At 31.9% G+C, this 14,110-nt stretch overlaps 2 protein-coding genes across 2 annotated transcripts in view; both read right to left on the reverse strand.

Annotated features, from left to right (window-relative positions):
• Positions 1–3,932, reverse strand: part of LOC144848587 (uncharacterized) — a 59,383-nt gene extending 55,451 nt beyond the window's left edge. The window contains exons 1-4 of the mRNA XM_078705424.1: positions 3,433–3,932; positions 1,745–1,860; positions 600–703; positions 19–88 (exon numbers count right to left, since the gene is read on the reverse strand). Of these exons, the coding sequence (XP_078561550.1) occupies positions 19–88; positions 600–703; positions 1,745–1,860; positions 3,433–3,903 (761 nt within the window). The 5' untranslated portion in view covers positions 3,904–3,932. The remainder of the gene's footprint in view (positions 1–18; positions 89–599; positions 704–1,744; positions 1,861–3,432) is intronic.
• A 1,095-nt stretch (positions 3,933–5,027) lies between these two features.
• Positions 5,028–13,933, reverse strand: LOC144840159 (uncharacterized). The gene is made up of 18 exons (XM_078695873.1): positions 13,833–13,933; positions 13,260–13,374; positions 12,894–12,967; positions 12,493–12,622; positions 12,027–12,192; positions 11,318–11,373; positions 10,998–11,052; positions 10,771–10,826; positions 10,606–10,660; positions 10,363–10,418; positions 10,206–10,260; positions 9,309–9,542; positions 8,917–8,978; positions 8,492–8,578; positions 8,043–8,352; positions 7,607–7,693; positions 6,921–6,976; positions 5,028–6,652 (listed from the first exon to the last, which is right to left on the reverse strand). The coding sequence occupies exons 2-18, from the start codon at positions 13,347–13,349 to the stop codon at positions 6,572–6,574; spliced, it is 1,710 nt and encodes a 569-aa protein (XP_078551999.1). The 5' UTR covers positions 13,350–13,374; positions 13,833–13,933; the 3' UTR covers positions 5,028–6,571.
• Between the last annotated feature and the right edge of the window lie 177 nt (positions 13,934–14,110).

Genomic DNA, 14,110 nt, shown 5'->3' on the forward strand with positions numbered 1-14,110 from the left:
CAATAAAAAACATCTTACCCTTCAAGTAATGACATTTCTCCGCCGTTTCCCTCTAAACTGCCATAACTAAACATAGAAACATCAAGACCTAGAAATCAAAGGATGATTTTATTAACAATGTTATAATGAAAAAAGTTGCTTCATTGAACGAAAAAGAAAAGACAGATTGACCAGTTTCGATTCTTATTATAGTCATAATAATAAAATAAGTGTATCTTTTCCATGGGTTAATTTTGTGCCGTTTACTGTATTAGTTTTATTGCACAATAAGAGTTCTATTTAATGATTCTAATTATGGTTCTATAGCACTATAGCTTTACTTGGTGAATGTCATATTTACAACTCAACTTTGCCTCAATTACATTGTTCATTTGTATACTATTGCATATCAAGCTTGCAATAAATTAAAAGTGAATGATCAACTTATTAACAGTAATCGAGATTACTTTGAAACACATACTGTAATATTGGTTTAGCATATTAAATCATAAATCATATCATAAATTATAGACTGAATTCTATTAAAGCAAATACTGTAGTCTTAGAATAATGCTACTAATGTATTAATACATAACATAAACAAAACCAAACTACATTACCTGATGATCTATGACGCCTCCTACACCACTGTGCTATGGACTCCTCATCCAAAATTTGTCTGTTGCTCAATCCACTTTTGTCAAGATAAGAGTTGTCTGCATTTCTTCAGAGAGAGAAAAAAATCAATAACCTGCATGTGTTTATATGAACGACAGGAAATTTGGTCATAAACACATGTCATATTCAGAGAAATCACATTACCTTTCATTAATAAATTTCAAATAAATTAAGTTGTAGTACTGTTATTTATGAAGATATCTTTTACTGTAGTGCGACAATCAATGGGAACAATGAAAGAATTAAATAAATGTGGAATAGATTAGTTCATATTTCTGATGATTTTTAAAATAGATTAAATTATTTAAAACTAATTAATACATATTATAAAACTAAAGAATATGTCTTCATTGGTGATTATTCAGAATGTTATTCTAGTTCAGAATTAACAGTCTATTTGAAATTAGATCAAACCATATACCTGACGTGTCAATCACACCTGTACTTTCTAATTTAATTGAAACAAACTACTCTTGAAACACTATATATCTTTAATTATTGTTTTGTAACTGTTCTTCATACTATGTGTACTTCTTTGGTTCATTCTAAAGATAGTGTTTTTGCTGTTTGATCAGCAAATGAAGCCACAAGCAAAATGATGTCATTTTACCAATTTACCAATTAAGGCCAACTTAAAAAGCGTCGTACAATGAGGCCCGGGAGAAAATTAAACATGTTTAATGTTCTCCCGACGACCTAAAAACTACACCCGGCGCTACCTTAGGACGATTCATCTCGTCGCGATTAAACTCAGACAGCACTGACGATTCAAGACGTTTCGTCGGGCCTCATCATACGATGCTGTTTGAGTTGGACTATACTCAAACTTGGAGGCCTATTTTGGCAACAGAAGGATGATTTCTCTATTTATCTTAGAACAAGTTTTTTTAACAGTAACTAAGAATAGAAAGCATTCAAATTTGACAGTGAATTAGACAGTTAATCACCTATATCCATCAATATCCATTAAATACTCAACAAAAACATGTCGATTTGTATCTTCTAAAACGATCTAACAAGTACTTTAATTACATTTACTGGACATAATTGCAATATAATTCTTTTAATTCTGGTAATGGAAACTTACTCAAGTCTATATTTGTCTACCCACTGGTTGAATGCTGTTGTAAATGTGTAGCTGTCCACTTCTGTATCTTCACCTTTCGGATCAAGCAAATGAACAAGACCTTCCATTAATCTCACCTAAGATCAAAAAATAGTTATTGTACAATACCCTGTAAAATATTTGATAGACCCCTTTGGGAGATACTATGTAAGGTTTGCAGTAAGTACAGTAAGTTATGGAGATTATAGTATATGATCTCTGAGTCTATGGTTAAGTAGAGAAGTTTTAATACAGAAATACTAAATAAATGGGTTTTTTTTCAATAATAAAAAAAAGTTATGAATGTGTAACGAATAAACCAAATTGTCAATGCTTCTTGATCTCAACATTTTCTATTCTTCTGTACAATCTACAGGCTTCCTTACAAAAATGTTTTTTTTAAATTGGTTAAAATAAAGATGTGATTTTGAGCATAACTTTGCAGACGTCTTAACAGGCCTTTAATCTGTTTAAATTTTACCATTTTCATAATAATATACCTACAGTATTTATATTAATAATATATTTTAAAAAAAAATTATTTTGCCTGATAAAAACAAAAGAAATATTAAAATAAACAGAATGGATATTTTTTCCAACACAACACATTAATATAGAGTAGCTTTAGCGTATAGTAAACTCAAAGGTTGGAAATAAAGTGGACGCTATGTCTACTGTAGGAATCTATTAACAACACTGTTCATGCAGTTTTCTACTGATTAAGAGTACTTATACAGATAATTTTACTTTGCTTAATTTAACTACGAGTTAAGTAAACAGATCATTCTATGAATATTCACAGCTGGCAAATTTCTCATAATTTATTAAAGAGTTTGTTTTATTTTCACTGCTGCACTGTATAGTACTGTGAGATTGTTAATTATAATAAAGGCATGCAAACTGTGAAGAAAACTTAAAGCTTGGTTCCCACTAGGAATGATGTAACGCAAGGATGTAGATTCAACGCAAGTGAGTTGACCAATGACAACCGCCAGTTCGCATAATCCATTGCTTGTGATTGGTTGCGTTGTGTCCTAGTGGGAACCAAATTTCAAGCCAATATATTCACGCAATTTTTTTTTTTTTTGCGCATTTTTCAATGTCACAAAAAGTAGATTAATACAATATGCATGCGCATTAGTAAAAACTTTTGATTCGTGAAAAATAAATTAGCCTAGTGTAAAACCAGCTTTAGATACTGTACATAGAATAATCAAAATAAATGTACATTCTAATTACTTTTTAAGCAATTTAATTGTAAGTAGTAAGTCAATGATAGCCTTGCAAATTGTATAATTGCTTTACTAAAAAGTCAATAACCTAATAAATCATGCAACAGCAAAAAAAAAAGATACTTGGTTTGTTTCAATTCATTCACCAATAATAATAATGACAATCACTTTGTTTAAATTATCAAAGTAAAAATATATTTGAAATACTATACAAACATTTAAAATTGTATCACTTTTATAATATTATAAAGTTTTTAAAAATAAAACACAATTATCTGTGTACTTGCCTGTACAAGTATGTTTTTGTACTTTTTTTTACACAACCAGTTAAAAATGTATCCAATCAGTTATTAATTTCACGATTATTGCTGGGTGATTTCATGTTTCTCTCCCTAAAAATTCAATTTGTTAAATATAGGACCATACGTTAAACCTTACCTCATCGTCGTTATGCATGGGCATGATGACCGAATGTACACAATCCACTAGATGCGATGGATGCACTTTCCCAGACTGTGTCACATCACAAGAACCAAATAAACTGTCCAATAAATTTTCCTCATTCACACATTTTTCCATATTTCCTGCATCTGGCGTCTTGAGAAAACTCACGGCTTCCATGTTAATGAAGGAATAAGATATACAATCGGATCCACTTGTTGAGTTGTCTGATCCACTAGGTAGACGTTTTGGCCGGTATTTGCGTATACCAATATTTTTCTCTGGAGTTGAATTTTCTTCTAATTCAAATGACGAATCTCCTGATCCTTCAAATGTTTCAGTTGTTTTTGTTAACAAATTTGATGGAGATATGTTAGAATTGATGGGTTCTTCAATTTTCACTGTATCCTTCGTGTTAGTCTCCATTTTGTTACCGTATTCTTCAGTGAAAAAAATATTAATTTTCATTATAAATTGCTATAAATATAAATTGGTTGCAAGTTGTCAATTTTCTATTATGATTGTATGATTTGTTTTCAAAGTGAAAATGCTTGTAGGGACTGTCTTAACCCTTTGAAAACGTGGCCTGTATCCCATACGGGGTAATTTACTGTCCCAGGATGCGAGGCCCGTATATGTACGGGTTGACTTTTTTGGGTCACTGAATTGCACTTTTTGAGCATTTGACCTTTGACCTAGGTAAAAAAAATGCAATTTTTCGGAAGGCCAAAACATTTCACATAACAATAATGCATTTTTCCTAAACCTAAAATACCTTATCATTTAGCCTCAGTCACTTGGGGTAGAAATCTCGCGTCTTCAAAGGGTTAATAGAGTTAGATAGGGCCTACTAAACAGTAAGGTAGGCCTACTAAACAGTAAGGTATAATCCTATAGGAGCCCCTTTTTCCAATTAAAAGTTCTCATCATTTATCTATCTTTTTATTTGGAATAATTTAGGCTAGGCCTATACAATTTGAATATTTATTTTAATGAATATTACATAATTAATATGCCTACTTACCTCAACACTTGAAATTGAAAAGCACAAATCTGTCAGGAAATTTGCATAAAAAACACCTGCTTGACGATGATCCTGGTGACTCGCCTTTTTTGGTTGATTTGGCAGTCTCGTACGTCTGACGGCCTTAATTACCACCAGGCTAGCTAGCCTAGCTTCTAAACTAGCTGAGCAGGTGACATTTACTACATTTTATGAATGGTATTTGCTTTACAGTATTTCTCTACCTAACAAATAAATAAATTATACACAATATTTAAAAGAGCGCCTTACTTAACCTAGGCTAGTTTATTTCGATTTGATTCAAAAATCCCTCGCATAAGATGTTGTCTGCAGCAGCCTCGGTGGTTGACTCGCTGTGTGTGTGCGATGTCTCCTCCCACTCTGTGTCACGTCGCGCGAACAACGTCATGACAATGTCAATGAAGGTCATTTTTTTTCAATTAATCGATGAATTTGATTGGTTGAAAGTATTCTTTAAAAAACCAAGTGTGCATAATAATTTTGCACACCTCTTTATTTTTCACAAATTCAATAAATTGATCAAATGTTTCAATAAAACAAAAACACGTTTTTCGAAATTAGTTAAGATTTATTGAGGAAAAAATTATCAACAATATAAAAATCTATGTTTATATAAAAGAACAGATAGAAGAAATGATTAGATGTCCAAAATATATATATAGATTCCTTTTATGTAAATTTGGACAACAATATTATAGCAAACATAGGAGGAAATACTATCAGTACATTATATCTCTGTACAAATTTAACCATGCCAAAACGGAAGACTAATTCAACTACCGTTAGCTATTGTTTCATTATCAAATATCAACATTTTATCATTACATAATTATTATAATCCATTTTTATTTAATAAGTATTATCCTAAAAAAATAATCAGATAGTGTTATTGTCAAAATTAAAACCTACCAAATGGAACAGTTAGTCTCTTTCAGGGACATTACATCGCTAAAATAACATAAATTTAAAGAACATTATAATATAATTATAATTTGATCTTTATACTAGTTTCCTATAAATGAACATGAGAGACATTAAATAAATGCGAAGCAGGTGGTTTTCAAGTAAAAATAATATCATCAATTCTATAAATGTAATTTAATTACATAGATCTATTGTGAATAATTATTCTATTTTTAGGCTAATTTTGTCCTCAATTATACTTAAATGAAAGCAGAAATTTAGATGGGAGTGGGAAGTAAATGGGGAGTAAGAAAAATCTTTAAAAACAAATGTTTACTGCTTTCCAAAAATCTTGTTACCCATATATTTCATGAAAAATAATAAAGAAATTAAATACAGTATTTTAATAATAAAAGTAATTTATATTTATTAGGTTTTTGTGCCAACTTTCAAAATTATATATTTATTTTAATTGATGCCAACTAAATGTTATTACAAAGTATACATTCCATCCAAAGTAACTGTTATAGTTTCTAGGGATGTCCTAAATTGTTGGATATTAAACGAAATAATATGATAACATAACATTGATCAATTAAATATCATGCATAATTCAAGCCTACTTTTATTACTCTAATGTTGTATTTTAAGGCCAGACATACAGACTTGCGTCTAGTCTTAGCTACCAGCTGCATTATGCATCCAAATCATTGTGTTACATAAGCTCTGGTTATGTAAAGTCTAACATACTTGTAAGGCAACAATTATCAAGACTGAGTCTTTAAAAACATTATTTTTCAAATAGTCATTCCACATTATTTGCTTGCAAAGTTTTAAAATTTTATTTATTTATACCATTCCTTAAGCTCTGTCTACACTATCAAACTTTATGTGCATAATGATGTCATATCACCATCATATTTGGGTATATCACTACTATATTTGGGCACATCACATTTTTTTCGTCAAACTAGTTTGATAATATACACAGAGTTTTAGATCTGAAATTAAGATTATAGAATTATAACTTGATCAAATAAACAATATAACAACAATTGAATTTCCTAATTCTGTACATAGTAATTCAATACAAAGTTCATTGGCATGGAGGGCAGCATACTGCAAAAACAAATTGCTTTAGGTTGTAGTTTCCATGGTAATTGCATCTGTGCCTAGTCCTGTACATCTTCACTCCCTAAGTTCTACATAATTTGCAGGAAACAGTCCATTAATTCCACGGCACTCACCCCTCCACCATCCTTCATCAACCTAGTGAAAATTAATTTAATTATTAATTTTAATATATCTGTGATCACAAAGCTATAATTGTTGGCTAATGACACCTTTTTTACACCTTGGTATCATCACTCATAGCAAATTGTCTAGGGATGAACAAATCACCTTAGCCTGTGATTACTTATACTTATTTTTGTCTCACCCTTGCCTCACCTCACTGCTTTAGCATTGGCAAATTTAAATTTAAAAATACTATAACGCAAACAATGCTGAATAACAATAATAATAATTTCCTACTCACTTGTTCAATATTTGTTATAACATCACCAGGATCAAAGGAAATCTCATCATCATCGGCTGAATAAATAAAAGAAAGCAATCTAAACAATTCTTTGCCAAGTATAAGTATAAGATATATGGTACAAATTGTTATTTTAGGTTGTTATTGTTAATTTCCTGGTGAAATTTGTCCTCTTTTTGTTTTGTATGTTTTGTATAATGTACTAGCCGAAATAAAGGAAATGAATGAATGAATGAAGACAAACAAACTTAAAATAGTAAATGTATAAAACTATCATGAGATAAAGTAATCGTCACAATGTCAACCAATAATTTGAATGAGTGGCCGAGCGGGTTAAGACAGTGGAAACGCAATTACGTAGCCATAACATCAGCAAGGGTTCGAGGCTAACTCGCTCCATGGTTCTGGTGGTAGAACGAGTCTTCTCGGATAACTATAAACCGTATGTCCAAGGTACACATCTAGCTCATGTGCACTTTAAAGAACCTAGTACATCCTTCGAGATGAGTAGGGGGTTACCCTGGTGTACTAGTACACAAACATCCATTGTTAACCACACATACTAGGCACTGTGGTAGAACAGTTTACTACTGAGCAGGCTTCCCAGTATAAAAGAATAAGGGAATAGAATACTGAGCATATTTATAATTAGTATTACAATCATCTTCAAATTGTCCTCGACTTACTTGCTTGATAATCATATAAGGCATCTGCTATACCTCCAGTCTCTGCAGGTGTATTAAGGTCATCATATGGGTCTTCTTGAGGTTGATCTAAATACAAGTAATATAGTATAATAATTATGAAATAATTAAAACAAATATAAAATTGAAAAAATGGGAACTGAGATCTTGCAAACAAATGCTCTTGCACATTCATAGAAGAAAAAATAGCTGGGGAGATCAGACTTTCAGTGGTATTGGACATAGGCTCTGGAAGAATCTTTCTTTACACGTTAGACACACAGCACCATTGGAAATTTCAGAAAAGTCACTTGATTTGAATTTTTTTTGACAGAGCCATGAGAAATGAACGTTGGAATGGTAGCTGACAGTTGACATTTTAATTCTCTTTGGGGAGGCTAAAAACTTAATTTTGAGAGGAAAGAGTTGACTGTATTACCATCTTGGCCAAACGCTTCATATGTTTGTTGTGAGTCTGCTGCATTTGGTGTCTCCATATCTGCATCTTCATAAACATCTTCAGGAGGTTGATCTTGGTCAATATTACCATATGTTAGTTCTTCAGGTTCTTTTATAGGCAGTGGTGGTGGTCTTTCTGGTTCTACTGGTTCATCTTCCTCTGGCTGTGGTTCATATTGTGGTTGTGGTTCATATTGTTGCTCTGGTTCTGGTTCTGATTCTTGTTCAGGTTCCGGTTCTGGCTCTGGTTCTTCTACCTTTCGTTTTGCCATTAGTTCTCTCTGTCGTGTCTGAAGACAAAAAGAAAATTCAGATAATAGAATAAAAATACAAAAAAATGTTGGCATGCATACAGCTTTGTGCTTTAGTACAATCCTTAGCCCAGTTTGGGTTTAAGAGCCAAGGCAAACAACTAATAAGAAATCATACCTCTTCCACTTTCTTGGATTCCTGCCTTTCTTTCTCTTCCCTTGCTTGTCTTCTAGCTCGTTCTTCATCTGCTCGTTTCTTCCCCTCCTTAAAAGCAATAATCCAAATAAATTTCATGTGGTTTATATAGATCAACAGGCACACAGAATAGACCATGGTCTAATGGTTTTGACATCTGCATATCAAGCAGAAGGTTCCAGGTTCGAATCTCAGTTGGGATGGCTTTTTCTCATTCTCACAGAATTCGTCAACTTTATCATTACAAATTAATTATTAAATTATATCGATAATGTAATAGGGCATATGTTTATGGTTTTATTATAACACTGCTGTCATTCCTGAAGTCATTGAAGAACGTAAACATGAACGCTCTAGACTAGATATTTCTGGAGTGGAACAATAAACTTTAAAGATTATGAATTTACCTCTTCTTCTGCTTTAGCCATGTTCTCAAACCTTGCCCGCAGGTTTCCAGCACCACTTGGCTCTATGATATATAATGCATATAGTATTAATATTTATATAGAAATCAATGTAGAATAACCAAGAACAGATTTTGATTTTTTGATTTATAGTAAAGTAAGGTTAGCATTACACCATGTGCTTCCAAAAGGATATAAATTGTCTTGACGTTGTTACAGTACAACTCTCTTCAGTGATAATGTAACATTTATTTTTGGAAAACTTACTTTACTAGTGTTTATCCAAGAACAAGATGATAAAATAATACAGAATAGCTTGTAAGCATGCTTTGGTGATTTTAAACCAAATACATATTCAGATTAGCCCCTCACGCTCACAATATGAAGACACTTACTAGGGTCAGTCCTTGTTCTTTGGTAAGAAGATTTTGGTCCAGCCATGTCATCAAAGTTCCCTGCATTTGCATCCTGGTTATTTTTATCAACGCCAAATTTACCGCCAAAACCTTTCTTCATGTCAACTTGCGATGAATGCACAGAAAGTTTTTCTTGGTCTTCAAATTTGTGAGCGGATTGATCCATTCGATCTTTTTGTACTCCATATTTACCACCAAAACCAGTTGCATAATCTGACGAATGCGTAATATAAAATAAGATTAAACATTAAATATTTTGATACATAGCCTCTGCTTTCTCATTCCATCCAATCCAGCTATTAGGGAAACAGCTTAAGCTCTGTCAACACTATCAAACTTTATGTGACAAAAAATGTGATGTGCCCATATATGGACATGATGATGTCATATCACTACCATATTTAAGCATATCACTACCATATTTGGGCACATCACACCTTTTTCGTCAAACTAGTTTGATAGTGTAGACAGAGCTTTAAACCACCTTTAGATGATGGATTTAAAATTATATTAGCTGACGCCCCTCAGCCTGCAACTGGTAGCATATTGCTTATATATATTTATATATTTCCTCCATGCTTATATTTGGGTCAATTAAATAGAAGAATATAAAGTCATATAATAATAAATTTGGACTTTTAAGCGCATAATGCATAAAGCCTATACGCGCTTCATATTGTTAAAAGACATTGTATAACCTGTATCCTTCACCAAAATATGTTACCGTATGGTATAGTATAGTCCCAGGGCCTTGGTTACATAACTTAAGGGGTCAACCAGGCATTATGGTTATTATTCTATTTCTTGAGCCTCTGTCTTTTTTTGTAATTGTTTTCCACAGTTATAGTAGGTCATTATGATAAAAATCAGTCATACCTTTTTGGGAATCATGTTTTGAAAGCTTTTCTTGATGTTCAAAACCAACAGCATTCTAAAAAGAAATGTAGAAATTGGTTTATTAATAGATTTTAACCCAAAAGATGGATATAAATGACACATTATGAATATGAAATTATTACAAAAGATATCTCACCTTGTCAAACCTATCTTTTTGTACACCGTATTTTCCACCAAATCCTGTAGCATAATCTGGAATTGAGGAAATAAAGAAAGAATACTATTAACAATGGTACAGTACTATTAGAACTATTAAAGTTGACAATAAACTATAAAATGAATACCATTTCCAATCATCATTCAATATAATCGTTTGTAGACATTGTTGCTTCACTTATATGTATAGAAATTTACATAAAAAATACTTTATATTTCTCACCTTTTTGTGAATCATGTTTAGCTAGCTTTTCTTGATGATCAAAACCAAGTGCAGACTGCAAGAAATAATAAATATAAAGAAAACATTAATATAATGCTTTCTGAAACTCTCACACACGGATTACTTAATCTTGATACAACAAAGCAGAATTATTTTACCATTTACCTTATCAACCCTGTCTTTCTGGACGCCAAATTTTCCACCAAATCCTTTGGAATAATCTAGAAATTGAATAATGAAAGGAAATTAAACTAAAAAAAAGCATGGGTGTGTTAAATTTTGTCATTGTGAAAGGTTCTTTGTTCTTATTTGTAGATAAAGTTTAACATGCGATGATACGATGATAACATTTGCAAGAATGCCCATGTTTAACAACTCTATAATTTTAGTACCTTTTTGTGAGTCATGCTGTGAAAGCTTTTCTTGATGATCAAACCCAAGTGCTGACTAAAAAAAAGACAAATAATTTTAAATGCAAATATGTAATTATACATTGCAAAGATATTTTTTTAACTAAAAATCATTAAATAAATTGAAATAAAACATTATGTATATCATTTCATAAGTTTAAACTACACCATTTATTAAATATGGCAAACATGACAATATAATACATGGCTGCAGTGCATTTATTGTATTTTCCGGGAAACATGAATAGTAACCAACATAGCATTGACTATTGTTAACAATAAATTATAAATCTATACCATACCTCATCAACCCTATCTTTTTGTACACCATATTTGCCACCAAATCCCTTTGAGTAATCTAAATTTTTAAAATGGTATAATAATTAAAAGTTATTAAAATTATGATACTATGCATCACCGCTGATAATTTGGTTTCACATTTACAAATTAGACAACTGTATGTAACCTATAATAGGATCTAAATGAAAGTTTATGTTAGTGACCTTTTATTTTTATAGTTTACGATACAAGTGTGCAGCTATTTAGTCTAATAGTCACTCTGTACAGAAACATTTAAGAATGACTTTTTGACTTGAAAGCTGGTGGGATAGGTTTCTATAGAGTCAAGAAAATGACATGTTTTTTTTGGGGTAAACAGTAAGGTCTGCTGCCCAAAATGTGATAATCCTTGTCGCTAATTACAATGGATCGTTAAAATACATCTTCTGCTTATGATGTTCAGCAGTCAATATGAAAATTATGCTTTGAAAACAAATTGTTTGTTTGAAAAAAACAAATATCAACTGGGACATTAACAATTTGGCCTAAAGCTCCACTATGAAACTACTTTGACAAAAAAAGTATGATGTGCCCAAATATGGTAGTGATATAATGTCATCTTGTCCATATATGGGCACATCACATTTTGTTATCCCATAAAGTTTAATAGCCTAGACAGAGCTTTAGAAATGTATAGCCTCCAGTTTACTTAGTCTTTCCTGCAATAAATACCTTTTTGTGAAGCATGTTTATCCACTTTTCCTTCATATTCAAATCCAACTGCTGATTTATCTTTACGATCTTGTTGTACACCATATTTACCACCAAACCCCTTAGCATAATCTTTTTGTGAAGCATGCTGTTGTAACTTCTCTACATGTTCATGACCTACAGCACTCTGAAAGTTAACATTTAATCAACACTTCCTATTAGCAATAATAGTAATTATAGTACTGTATAAACATTTTTATTTTAAAAATTTTAAAACTGCAACGACCCTATAGAAAATATAGAACATAGCATCTGATCGAATACTTTGAAAAAACTTCACAGAAAAAATAAGCAGAGTGGTCGATGCGGAAAAGTCAGACGATTATTCTGCGGCACGGCGTTAAGTAAGTTAAGTAAGTACATTTTTAATTAATGTATCACAACTGATGTTCAAATAATGGAAGAATCAATTAATGTACTAACTAACCTTGTCCATTCTGTCCTTTTGGACACCAAACTGACCTCCATATCCATAAGAAGCTTTTGGTCCAGATTCAAATTGATTCTTTTTAAAATTTGTATCATCGGCACGAACTTCTTCGCGAAGTTTTTTAATGCTAGAAAATAACGTAAAAAAAATTGTCATAAAAAACTGCCTATGAATAAGGTGTTACTCTTAAACCGTTAAAAGATACAGTAGTATAGCAACTATGACCATATCATAGAATATTGAGATCAAGAACAGAAAGCAACTCAACTAAACTGAAAGGAACTAGTTGTGCAAGGACTTTTGAGCAACTGAACAGAAGTAAATGGAACTAAAAAGACCTAGTGGGTGAGCACTAAAGTTGACAGACATGGAACTGAACTACAGTACTATGTACTTACTCGACTGCACCTTGGCGACCAGAACCCTCTACAGTCTTAGCTCCCCATCGCTGTTCCTCTTCTGTAATGTCATTCTATAAATATCAAAACATCATAGATGTCTAATTATTTTTTGGATAAGATACAATAAAAGAAGTAAACATCACTTCAAATATTTAGCTTTTAAAAATAAAATATCTTGTCATTTATAAAGGAGTAAATTAGGTAGCAATAGCAAATCAATACTTTATATTAAAATTTATTACTTACCTGGATAAACCGACATGAAATTTTTTTTCAGTTCATCCAGGTAAGCTACGCACGAAATAGACAATTAAGTCACAATATTTTATTTGAAATGTGCCTAATAATGATCAAAATGATTACCACAAAATCTGGATCAGTTTCCCAATCATCATCTGCATCATCACCTGCTACGTTCGCAGCTGAAACCGTCTGGGATCGCCACATAGACATGGTGTGTTTTTACAATATCCAATGGCTGTTATTTACACAAAACACATGAATAATAATACTGTCTAACCACAGTAATTAATTATACTGTACTACTAACTACTATACTTTATTTTATGGGCCTACTGTATTTTAAAAGAAGGAAGGTGCTTAAATTAATAAATTTAATACAATTATTTGTTTTATGCACATCTTAAAAATATTAGGCCTTAGCCAGATAATATGAAGATAATTAGCTATATGCAGTGTGAGTTTATACGCCTTGTTGACACTAAATTGCTAGGCCCTGACACTAGAGACTTAGGGCTATTTAGTCACGGGACGAAATCCATGCAAGCAAGGTCAATTACTAGACAGTATTCCAGGCTTAGATTTACGGGCTCTGAAAGTCGAGGGCCTAGCGTACTACAATGCCTAAAAACGTTGCTGATATATTACTAAGTGGATATGAATTTAGGTGCGTATGTATATATTAACAATAATTACCTTATTTTTGGAATAATCTTGCAAACAAGTCAGGCTAGGCTACAGAGATTATCACTTCCGCGAAAGGAGACAACACCAACCACTTCCTGGTTTGTTTAAGCCCCTCCCACCGGCTACGCAGTAAACCCAATCTAGCCTATCACAAGTTCTGTACTTACGTGGTTAGTATGGTTATTCGCACGGAAAACAAACAAATAAAATAAATTGATCCTAATAATGGACTTTATATAGTATGATTATTGCTGACAGTTTTCTTCATATTAATGAAATGAAACAAA

The sequence above is a fragment of the Antedon bifida genome, chromosome 1, assembly GCF_963402885.1.
Source record: "Antedon bifida chromosome 1, ecAntBifi1.1, whole genome shotgun sequence".
Lineage (NCBI taxonomy): Eukaryota > Metazoa > Echinodermata > Crinoidea > Comatulida > Antedonidae > Antedon > Antedon bifida.